At 42.7% G+C, this 12589-nt stretch overlaps 1 protein-coding gene across 3 annotated transcripts in view; it reads left to right on the top strand.

Moving 5' to 3' along the window:
• Nucleotides 1-12589, top strand: part of LOC110505455 (uncharacterized protein KIAA1522 homolog) — a 38595-nt gene that overhangs the window by 14710 nt on the left and 11296 nt on the right. For 2 of the 3 annotated variants that reach the window (XM_021584683.2, XM_021584682.2), the window contains exon 2: nt 2948-3206. In XM_021584683.2, coding sequence (XP_021440358.2) covers nt 2972-3206 — 235 coding nt within the window. In that variant the 5' untranslated portion in view covers nt 2948-2971. Of the gene's footprint in view, nt 1-2693; nt 2826-2947; nt 3207-12589 lie in introns of those variants that run through there. The other variant, XM_036962639.1, reaches the window with a different exon arrangement.

Here is a 12589-nt window from a genome sequence, read left to right as displayed (position 1 = left end):
AGAAAACGTAATAGTCTGTAGAATTTTATTTGGAGTCATTTTGAAGCACGTTTTTGGGTGAGTCTCACCTCTACCACTATTTGGCTCATGCAAGCAACTAAGCCAGACGACACACATCTCAGGAATGGAACTTTGACCAAAACTGTCTGGATGATGCTTCAACACTAAAAGTAAACAGTAAAAAATGAAATATCCCTTTTAAGGAAATGAAAAGCTGTTAAAACGACCCAACATGATTTGTTTTGTTTTTTTTATAAGATCTGTTCGGCTTGGATGCATATTTTTATGTGGTTGAAATACTATCAGATTTTATGATGCTGATGAAGATGGCACCTTTACAGACGATCCTAACCACTCATTAATTCTCTCAAGATGCTGAAAGAAAGAAATATTTCTCCACTCCTGTTCCTGAGTCAAAATGTACATTTTTTTTGTGTAATTTTATGTTAAGAAATTGTTCATTCTTCAGGAGTTCATATTACATTAGGCTATCTGAGAGGTTTTAGACCTAGAGTCAGTGTCCATATTTCAGTTAGGCTACTACTCCATTTAACCCATCTGAACAATAGTTCCCTTGACGTGCCATTTTAAAGTCTGTCTTGTGACTGTCTAATTTCTATAGCACCTCACAATCACACATAACAGAAGTGCTATTATCATCTCTAACCACTTCACCAAATCTTTCCCAACATTAGACTACTGTCCTGGCTCTCGCTTCTATTTATTTTCAACCCTCTATTTTGCAGCTTTTCTCCAACGTTGTCCTTTATGCCTCAGTGGATCGACGTTAACTTTTTCTGCCCAAGTTCTCAAATGCATTTGGCAATTTGTGTGTGTTTGGCGCACTACAGTTAGGCCCTGAAGCTTAGGCTACGCACAAATGCCATGTAAAAATAATGAAACACCTCAATGTAGCCTATAGATAAGAATTATGGATTTTTTTTAAATGCATTGTTTTCTCTTTTCAACCTGCCAGCCCTGTGGATATGAGTCAACCCACGGATCATTAGCATGAGCCTTTGTCAGACCTAAATTCATTTTGTGCAATGTGTGTAGATAATTTTGTGAAACAGAAAGACATTGGTTTGAACTGAGTCAGGTGGGTGGTCCTCCACTGTATCCCAGGTTGCTATGCGTCTCCCAGGAGATGTCGGTCCCCAAGTGTTCAACAGCCATCTCTTCACTGTATCTGCACATTGTCAAATGTAGCTACTGCTTAGATTAACGGATGTCACTCATCCCTAAATTACAGTAATTTGCATGGAGAGAAACACAGGGCTCACTGCAGATGGATGAAAGGGGCTGAGACTTTTCACTAAAGGATACCCACTTTACTGGCCTGTTGGCCTTTCACTGCAACTCAAAGTATCTCTCTGTGAAGATTTCTTATGAGAAACATTTACACTCATGAGCTCCTCTCCAGCTATCCTCTTGATTCTTTCACAGAACATCCATGGGAAAGTCCCCTCATTTCCGATTAGACAATCATGTGATATGAACTTGTATATTTGGGGCGGCAGGGTAGCCTAGTGGTTAGTGTTGGACTAGTAACCGGAAGGTTGCAAGTTCAAAACCCCGAGCTGACAAAGTACAAATCTGTACCCACTGTTCCTAGGCCGTCATTGAAAATAAGAATTTGTTCTTAACTGACTTGCCTAGTTAAATAAATTCCCTGCTTGGGAAGAGCCGAGCATGAGCAGTAATTGTCTGTGGTGTTAGTTCAGTGATGGTTCCTGTCTGGGTGGGTGGGGATGAGATGTTTACCCATATTCCTCCATTGGAGGTTCCAGTGGTTGAATGCTGACGTTCCTCCAGGAAATTGGAGTGATTAACGGTTCATTTCTGACCAGTGTGAGGGGCGCCTGGCAGCCTGCATCTGCCTACAATCATTTAGTGTGCCTATAGCCAAACCAGGGCCTTAATTACAGTACACCACTTCTCATTCCAGATCCTCAATACGTTATAACGGAGTGCTGACCATTTTATGATCATTTTGAGACCCATATTCGAGGCTTAAAAGCTCCTGGACATTTTGCTATTAGGGATGTATGTCAGTACAGGGACATCTTGCCAAGTGATTTTGGAGTCTTATGTGTTGGTTTCATGTCTCAAGCACACATTCTATCTGAAGAATTGAGATTTGGCTGATGTGCTTTCATGTAACTTGGCTGGAGTCCCCAATCCTAGCCGCCAAACGGTTAGAGTGAACTCCTTTGCTGCCTCCAAACCATCATCACATACGATAAAGCCCAAGGGTTGGGAGAGATTCTAGTGCATGCTTCCCGAATCATAGCTGGTATGGCGACGAGTGTCAAAAAAAATCCTCAGCTGGAGTGAACCCAACACAGTGGGTCCCCAGGAGTGAGGTTGTGAAACCTGCCTTAGAGGAAAGAAGTTTGACAGGAAGGAGAGGGGGGTGAGCTCATTGTATTGGTGTTGTTGAGAGAAAGCCAAAGAGAAACCATAACAGAGCGAGAAAAAGTGAGCTAGTTTTGGAGATGGATGCTGTCAGTTCTCTGGTATTGTGCTGGAGTATACGTGGATGTGTATATGTTTGTTTAGTGTCTGTGGGTGTGTTTGTGTGGCTTCGGGTGGGGCACTGAATTATGACTACATGTTCAGGAATGAAGAGGGCGGTGCCAGTTCTTTGCAGAGGCAGTGAAGTTTGGTTGAGAGGCGGGATAGGAGGGGGTTGAGTGGGCTGGGCTCTGAGCTTCCTAACACCCTATCATTGAGAGAAGGGCATGATCAAATGTGTTGAAGTAAATTGAAACCAATGGCGCAATGCTTGTGTGCAATTGCTGTAGCAATTGGAATAGACAATGGTGAAGTATTTATACAAAGGTTTTTCTTCAATGAGTAGAATTGCTAGTATTGTTACATTAATATGGTGGGGTTTGTCTAATTGACTCCTTCTCTTTTCTCCATCTCCTTTTCTCTCTCTTAGGGAGTAAGTCCAGTGTGAGGTGGGATGTCTAGCCGTGAATCTGTGGGGGACCTGATCCCCCAGGACCTGGCGGAGGTATTTGCCCATGAGAGGCTCACCAAAGGGGGCCGAAGGAAGAAACGTCGGGGCTCCCTGGGCCGGGCATTCGGCTGGCTCAAAGGGAAGAAGAAGAAGGACGTCAATGCCAATGGACAGAGCCAGGACTTTAATCCAGGCCGGCCGATGACGGGCAAGACCTTTACACAGGGCCACAGCCATGGTAAGATCAACCAGGGAACCCAAGAGATTATTGCCATGTAAATCCTCACTCTCCACTTTGATTGCTAAACAATGTTAAACATAGTCACTGTGTGCTGTCTCTCTCTCAACAGTATTTGAGGATGTGGCTATAAATGTTTTTTCTTTATTGGTATCATTTCAAGTAGGCTAGGTGGCTATATTCTACTATAGTCTAGTCTCTAGAAAGTGCACATCCCACAGTGGAGTTTGGTGTTGAGAAACAGTTGAATATCCTGGTCTTGCGCTCCAAGGCGTGTTTGCTCTCTGGAGGACTGTTTGAACAGTCTCTGACTCACCAGCTGCCCTTTGACCTCCCCCAGCCATTGAATGCCGTGAACAAACCTCCATCGGTCCTGTTCTGTGTTACCCAACCACCCTCCAGCACTGTGTTCAGGTTACACACAGGTCGCGATTCCATACTGTAAAACAAGGAAGTAGACTCCCAGAGTGGATGAAATATGGCAGGCACACACAGGTGAAAACATACAAAAATGTACACATTAAAACATGCATAAACTTACACACGTTTAGACAATAAATGTATGTTTAAACATACAGAAACGTACCCCCTTTAAGACATAACAAACTAATACACAATACCTGCAGCTGGCTCAGGCATAGTCTTATTCAGCAATGCATGTTGGAGCTTGTGCATGTACATTTAAATGAGAGAATGTTGAATAATGTCAGTCCTTCAATGTTTTCTCAGTGTACTGTATCCTGTGGTATTGCCATGTTTTTAAGTGATGTTTCACTTTCAAATTCCGCTATAGGTGATGTTTTGAAAATCACACCTACAATCCAAATGATGCAAGCAGCACCACACAAGTTCTAGTGCCGTTTCAGCTAATTGCTCCATAGACTAGAGTGAACCCACCCCTCCCTGCAGTCACACAGCTGGAAACGCAGAGCTGCTAGTTGAAGTGGAAAGGTGTTTGTGGATTTCCAGTGGGCCCTACTACCACACTGACTCTCACAATCAAAACATACTCACGCATGAACATAAATACACACACGGGTACGCACACTAGTAGTGGGGATCGATAATTACATATCACAGTATTTTTGGCTGAAACATTGATATTTGACTCCAGGTAGGCTATCGATTTGTAAAAGTATTTATTTTTGTTGCTACTGTAGGTAGCGTTAGCTAGCGCCAATCGGCTGTCCCTGCGCCTAAACTCAATTTTTTTTTCATTTTTCTTTTTAAATAGTGTGCTTTTTTTTTATTTCACTGATTTATCAAAACTTGCTTTGTCTTGTCTCTGTAGCAGACATACACGCGCATGTTTGGAACGTCAAATCGAAATATAATCGCAGTATTGAATAGTAATACAAATAGAATCATGAGCCCTAGCGCGTACACACACACACTTAGATGGTGAATATTTCCCCGATTTATTTACAAATGTTCCATCACGAGAATAAATCACTTTTCTCCCGGGTAACCCGGTATTTCCCGCCAAAACCGGAAGTGTCATTCAAAAACATTATAAAGCATATAAATGGCTGGATTTGATTAGATCTTTGATTAGCGTGATCAAATTCTAGCCTGATGAGCCATATATTAAATACGTTTTATGAGCCCTACATTAACGGCATGTAATGAGCACATGCCCAGATAATTGTGCCGTTATCCAATACATATACAGTATGATATAGGCTACAGCACATTTTACGCTTGAGAGAAACACAAAAGCCATTCGATGTAACTACCTATATGATCTCTTGGGAAAATAAATGAAACTAGCTCCAGTTGGCTAATATTTTTTAGTGTGAACTGTATCACTGTACTGTATGGACTGGAATTACGAGCATGGTAAAGTATTCTGGTGCAGCACATGTGTATAGGCTAGCGAATTTGATTGGAATTTTGATATCTAATATGGCCTATTTGTATTATAGTAAGGTGACGCATATTTAACTTTTCATAATGTTTCCCCTAGTGTTATTAGCCTACGTCAACTTTTCTCTCTTGTTGCGTCATTCCTTCCTCGCTTTCAACAGTTACATTTTTAAAAAAACAATCGTTGTCCTTATCTTAATCATTCTAATGGCATACTTGAATAAAATAGGACTACAATTCGATGCAGAAGGCTTTCACTTCTCTTAACAAAGATTGAATGGTTATGGGTATGAATAAGTAACTACTATAGCCTTCCGCCATCGCCCGCGTTCGCTTTTCTTTCAAACTATTGGCTTCTGTGTTTAACATTCAGCAAATAAGAGCTTGCGTCCCTATTCGAATAGTCTATTGGCATAAGAAATGCTAAAATAAAAATGTCCAGCAAGCTTTTCTTGTCTAGTTTTTTTCTGCATTTGGACTCCCAATAGTTAATGAGCGTTTTTTAACGGTGCTACAGGTACTTGCGTATTGAGCAAGAGACAGATGCTGTAATTTAGAAGCTTATTATGCGTAACTCATCATAATTGGCCAAATATAAGGCTAATACTGCATTGAATTTATTACATGAAAGAGGTAGCGCTATTTATATCCTAGCCTATCTCTCAATCTAGAACAGTATTATTTATTTTGGATGCTATTTGAATGGAGTTGATGGAGAGGGAGTGACTGCGAGTGCTCGCTCGCACACGGGTTTTAAAGCAACGATATTTGAGTGATAGGCTGTTTTAAAACTCTGCAGCTGCAATTACAAATAAAATAATCTTTACAATTAAAAAACAAGGTCATCCTGAAAGCCAGATGGAGATTGGTAAATAAGACGCGCATTCTGTCTTTACATTACTCTAGCATAGGCAATGCTGCAGCAAATGTTAGCCTACCTGTCACAATAAAAAACAAGTTGCGAGATGAGGTCTACATGCATTGTGAACTGCGCTCCATACTGAGATGGGCTGTCTGTCCCCACCCTGAGCGTTGATTAATCATGCAGAGGCAGTAGAGAAGACAGATTTAGACATCGCATATACATTTAACAGTTCCATTTCACGCCCTGCTGTTCACATAAATAATTTATTATAATTTACCGGTTTCTCGCAGTTATTTATCCCGGGAAAATCCTGGTATATCTCGGTAACCGGGTTCCTGCCATTAAACCCTAGTGCCTAATCATCATGTTAGTGGTGGGCTGTTTAAGAGCTCTGTGAGAGAATGTAAACTGAGAGGGAGAGAAGGGATTTCTCCCCTGCCAAGGTCAGCACAGGATACGTCCCCACATTGTGCACAGCAGGGCACAGGCCTCCCATGGAAGGTTTTCCTCAGGTTTCCCCCTCAAATCTCTTTAACCCAGTTCAGAGCAAGTTTAGTGCTCTCATTTGTGTGCTACCAACAGGTGGGGCTACGAAATGGACTTCTGCCATCCAGTGGTGTACAGCTATAATTCCTGGAAATGTTACCTAATGTTTACCTATCTTTTGAAGGAGATTGAGAAGGGACATTTCAAATTTGACCTGACATGTTGTGTGGCCTGAGCAGGGGCACTGTTTCAAACGGTGGGATATTGCTGTTGTGCTACCTGTCTGAGTGGATTACTCACAGATGCAGCAGTAATGAAGAGGTAGGCCTCAGGTAAAGCGTCCCTTCAGGTAACAGATACTATCATAATAAGAAAGTCTTCCTTTTTCTATGTAATTTATAGTCCAGCTGTTATTACGCAAGTGAGCCCTCAGCGATGAACATGTGGCATGTTCTGTGTTTGCCCTGGCAAGTAACTCCAAAAGGCAGCTTGCTTTTACCAACAACGTGGCTTGCTCAAATAAGAAGGCAACTAACACTTTACAAGATAGCATCTAGAAGTATTGTGCCAGGCATCAGATACTGAAATGCTCCTGGAAAAGCTCGCAGTATCCCCACAGAAGGTTAAATTCCTCCAGATAAGCCATATAAAAATAAATGGCAGCTTTTATTCTGGACGTGATTCAGTCATACCAAAGAGGATGGGGCCTATTGCCTGGCCTGGGCTTGGCATGCACCCAGTTAATTAAAATCCCAGCCAGAACAGTTACATTAAGTAGAAACAAGTGGTTCTGTTTCTTATTTTGACCCAGCCCTCCCTCACATAGATCTCACCCTCCTATGAATTAGATTAAATAAGTTTCCATCAGAGATCAAAACGTGTCTGGCTTGGCATTGTGTGTTGTTGTATCCAAGCAATGTTACTGTTATAAATGTCAGTCTAACAGACAGCTGATGTGTGTCCTGAAACAATAAACTCAATGGAATGGGGAATGAGAGGGGATCTACAGTGGTTTGTTTAGTGTTGTTAGGATGTCATGGGCATATGGCCTCTTGTTCAGAACCTTTGGTGAGAAATTGATGTGTTTCGTAAATCTTTCTTCCAGTTCAACTCCCTTAAAATAGTATGTTCACCCCACCTTTCTTCTTGGTGGGAATGTATTGGGAAACATGGACCAAAGAGTTTGACCCAGACATCATGTTTGAGTACATTGTAGCTAGCAGAGATAAGTGTGCTCCTGGACCCTACATTTTAATGTGGGGTAACCCACTGGCCCAGTAAATGTGTTGACACAGCCTCCTGTGATGACCTGGACAATGCCTCACATGGTCCTGGGACACACTATCCCATAGGCTGACCCTTTGTGTGTTTGCTGTACATGCGTGATTTATCTGTAGGCACTGCACACATCACCTGCATGGGCCTCAGTGCTTCTACCGTGTGTTATTTGCCTGCATTGCTTTTGGCCCAGTTGATCCTGTTAGCCACCTAGTAAAGCCAGGCTGTTAGCGGGCCTAATGCTGCTGTTGTCGCTCATATCTTGTGCTTGCTACAGCTGAACTTTTTCAACAGGTTCACACTAAGCTGACTGATAGGGGTATAAGGAAAGGGGGAGTGATGCCAGAGTGATATGATTATATTGTTCACCTGGCACCTGTAGGTCACCTGGATTCTTGATCTGTAGACGTTCTACTCTCACCCGGAGATTCCATGCATTCCTCGGCTCTAGACACACAACTCCTCTGAGCCCAGAGAATGGTAGCTCTTTGTACGGGTTTGTCAAAAGTTATCACAGCGATTTTTGTCTTTCTAGTCCTAAAGTTTGCACGATTTTGCCACACCTGTGCAGTGTTCTGCAATATTGTAGTCATACAGAAGTACAGGAGGAGTGCCGTACAGTATTTCAGCATGCCTTTCAATGTTATCTTACACACAGTTGATTAGCTGACTTTATACACTGAGTTTGGCATGACATACAGTTTCATAATGTGACGGTGTGTATGCATGGGTGTGGGTGACTGTACAGCATGAATAAACCTCTGAGCCTTGGATGAGCACATAAAGGCTGGGGAGAGCAGGAGAACCGGTTTTAGAGCCTGGATACTGTTTCTCTTTCCTCAGCTTATGGTGGGAATCAAACACACCGCCCTCCTCTGCATTGTTACATTGCCCCTGGCAGCTGCAGGAGTTTAACAGAACTTGCTGTGGTGTATGTGCTTGTCTTTCCTGCTTCGGTCTTATGAGAAGGCAAGGACCTCTGCCTTACCACTGTGTGTGTGAAATACCTGAAAGTAACCCCAGTCTGTCTGAAAGCAGTCACCATGACACTTCCCAACGTCACCTCTCCAAGGTCAGGTACAGGGGAAATGTATGCCTTGGCTCTTAATGACAGGGGCTGAAACACTCCTTTGGACATTGAGCTAGAGATGTCCATTTATTTTATGTGCAACAGCTCAAGCACAGGCTGTCGCTTGTAGGATTTTGCTTCCTGCCTAGTGATTAACAATACAGATGAATGGGAAGAAGTTGTATGACAGCATGTAATAACATTTTCAATTAGAATAATTGGGAATATTAATCAGCACATCCTGATTTTTTAAAATGTATATAAAGTGCCAGCATGCATGTCCTCTAGTCCTATTTATATGTTGGATTCCATCACTCATTTCACTCTTTGTAAAAGTCTAATGCTTAGTCTAATCATTACCTGGTCAAGCCTCATGGCGTTCAGCAACCGTTTCATAGCATTTATTGTAATGTAAATTACTCCCACCCTCCAGACTATTGTCATGGCAGGAAAACCATTTGAAACTCTGCCAGCCCACAAAAGATGATGTTGATGATGAATGCATGACAGAAGTTGAGTGATAAATGGGTATTGTATCTTTTTGGATGACAGTATCTTTATACACAACTTCATGGCATGCTAGATGAATGGAACCATGCAGCTTTTGATCATGCCAGTCCCGCTTTGACAAAATGGTAGCTTAAAGTCAAGGTGGTTAAACTGGTAATAGTTTTCCCCTCCCAGAACGTCATGTTCTTTTCATGCCCTCTCAAAGACTGAGGTAGTGATAAGCAGCATGTACATGTGCACACAGAGCGAGACCTGCCCAGTGGAATCCACCTAGCACACCCACTGTGCTTATGCTGCTACGCCCATGGTACCGTACTGAGCTTGCTGCCTTTTGCAGGCGTTGTGTATGGTGGAGCAGTGGTCGCAAATCAGTTTTTGCTGGTCTTATATGCCCCCAGACTAGAGCTCCACATCAACATCCAAAAGAACAGGTAATATACTGTACGTAATAACATCCATAGACCTTCAATACAGAAACAATGATGCTTTTTTAAAATATAGCTGATATGAAGAGTTCTCCAAAAGCCAGACGTTCTTTACAGAACAGCTTGCCATAGGCTTCCATGATTTCTAGATATCCTAACACTTGTCTTTGAGGGAATAGTGTCTACTGCCTTAAATTCTCCCTGCTGGTCTAGTAATGTAGATTTTAAGCTCCTAATGTAGTGTGACCTGCCTGTCAGTAGGGGCCTAGCAGAGCTGTGCCTTCCTGAAGTGTGCGTGCCCTAGCAGGTCTGACTCTGCATGTTTCACAGTCTCTTTCATTCTCCATTATTTTTAATGGGATTTTTCCAGAGCTTATCACTAGCTAAACCCTTGCTGTGGTGCTGCCTGTCAGGAAAGTGGGATACAGAAGGTTCTGTTACTCCTGACCTTTTTAAGTGTTTTTAATTAGAGAACCACAGGGAAGTACTCTGTACACATGACTTCTGACCTTAATTGGTGTAATTACTGTGATTATTACATGTTTACTGTGCTTGGCTGCTAATTCTGTGTGTGTACGTGTGCTGTTTACACGCGTTTGAGTAAAGTTTAATGTGTATGCTGTGCATGCGTGTGTACAGACATGTTTAAACTTGAGGGATCGTTCTGATCTGTAGTGTCTGAAGGTGAAATGGACTGGAACGAGGCAGGATTTGTAAGTACACTATACAGTGCATTCGGAAAGTATTCAGACCCCTTCCCCTTTTACAAATTTTGTTACGTTACAGCCTTAATTAAAAATTGATGAGGAAACAAAATATTTAATCCATCTAGGCTACCCTGGGGCGGCAGGGTAGCCTAGTGGCCTAGCCTAGCGTTGGACTAGTAACCGGAAGGTTGCAAGTTCAAACCCCTGAGCTGACAAGGTACAAATCTGTCGTTCTGCCCCTGAACAGGCAGTTAACCCACTGTTCTTAGGCCGTCATTGAAAATAAGAATTTGTTCTTAACTGACTTGCCTAGTTAAATAAAGGTCAAATAAATAAAAATAAATACCCACAATACCCCATAATGACAAAGCGAAAACAGGTTTTTAGATATTTTATAAAATATACCTTATTTACATGACTATTCAGACCCTTTGCTATGAGACTCCGTGCATCCTGTTTCCATTAATCATCCATGAGATGTCTACAACTTGATTGGTAAATTCCATTGATTGGACATGATTTGGAAAGACACACCTATCTATATAAGGTCCCACAGTTGACGGTGCATGTCAGAGGATAAACCAAGCCATGAGGTTGAAGGAATTGTCCGTAGAGCTCCAAGACAGGATTGTGTCGAGGCACAGATCTGGAGAAGGGTAATAAAACATTTCTGCAGCATTGATGGTACCCAAGAACACAGTGGGCTCCGTCAGTCTTAAATGGAAGAAGTTTAGAACTACCAAGACTCCTCCTAGAGCTGGCTGCCCGGCCAAACTGAGCAATCAGGGGAGAAGGGCCTTGGTCAGGGAGGTGACCAAAAACCCGATGGTCACCCTGACAGAGCTCCAGAGTTCCTATGTATAGGTTAACGATCCTTCCAGAAGGACAACCATCTCTGCAGCACTCCACAAATCATACCTTTATGGTAGAGTGGCCAGACATATGCCACTCTTCAGTAAAAGACGCATTACAGCCCGCTTGGAGTTTGCCAAAAGGCACCAAAATACTTTTATACCATGAGAAATAGGATTCTCTGAACTGATGAAACCAATATTGAACTATTTTGCCTGAATGCCAAGCATCACACCTGGAGGAAACTTGGCACAGTCCCTACTGTGAAGCATGGAGGTGGCAGCATCATGCTGTGGGGATGTTTTTCAGCGGCAGGAACTGGGAGACTAGTCAGGATCGAGGGAAAGATGAACGGAGCAAAGTACAGAGATCCTTGAAGAAAATCTGCTCCAGAGCGCTCAGGACCTCAGACTGGGGCGAAGGTTCACCTTCCAACAGGACAACGACCCTTAGCACACAGCCAAGACAACGCAGGAGTGTCCTTAACTGGCCCAGCCAGAGCCCTGACTTGAACCCAATCGAACATCTCCGGAGAGACCTGAAAATTGCTGTGCAGCGACTCTCCCCATACAACCTGACAGAGCTTGAGTGGATCTGCAGAGAAGAATGGGAGAAACGCCCCAAATACAGGTGTGCCAAGCTTGTAGTGTCATACCCAAGAAGACTCGAGGTTGTAACCTATTTTTGGTTTGTCATCATGGGTTATTGCGAGTAATGGTAAAAACAGCTTAATCAATTTTATAATAAGGCTGTAACAAAAATGTGGAAAAAGTTGAGTGGTCTGAATACTTTCCGAATGCACTGTGTAGCCGTAGAAGCAGTGACATATCCTCAGTGTTGTCATATATGTGGCTGATTGGGGGTGTGGCTTTCAGTTAGTTATTTTTGGCCACCCATCCATTGAGTGAATTTCATTCCAGTTCATCTGAATGTCATTCCAGTGCACTGCTTGCTCTGAGGGTGTTTAGATAAAAATAGAAATGTCATTTTCTTGTTGTTGCTTAATCTGATTGTGTGGGCCTGGCTCCCTAGTTGGTTGGCCTGGGCACTCCCCACCCGTGCCTACTTGGCTGAAGAAGGGTTTTAACAGTTTGGGGTTGTGAGGTGGGGGTTTGTTACTACGCCGATAAATGACAATATCCATCTGGACCTTTGCCACTTAGGACATTTTGTGTGATTGAACCATCTCAAGGAGAACTGGAGTACCCCTGCTATAGTCCTGCAACATATACATGGCTCCTAGCCTCCCACGCATAAGCCCACTTTCTGTCCCTGACACTAAAACTGAAACTTAATAATATAAAAACGAAATTGATGAAAACAAT

Source organism: Oncorhynchus mykiss, chromosome 25, assembly GCF_013265735.2.
Source record: "Oncorhynchus mykiss isolate Arlee chromosome 25, USDA_OmykA_1.1, whole genome shotgun sequence".
Taxonomy (NCBI): domain Eukaryota; kingdom Metazoa; phylum Chordata; class Actinopteri; order Salmoniformes; family Salmonidae; genus Oncorhynchus; species Oncorhynchus mykiss.
This window is presented reverse-complemented; position numbering and strand designations above follow the sequence as displayed.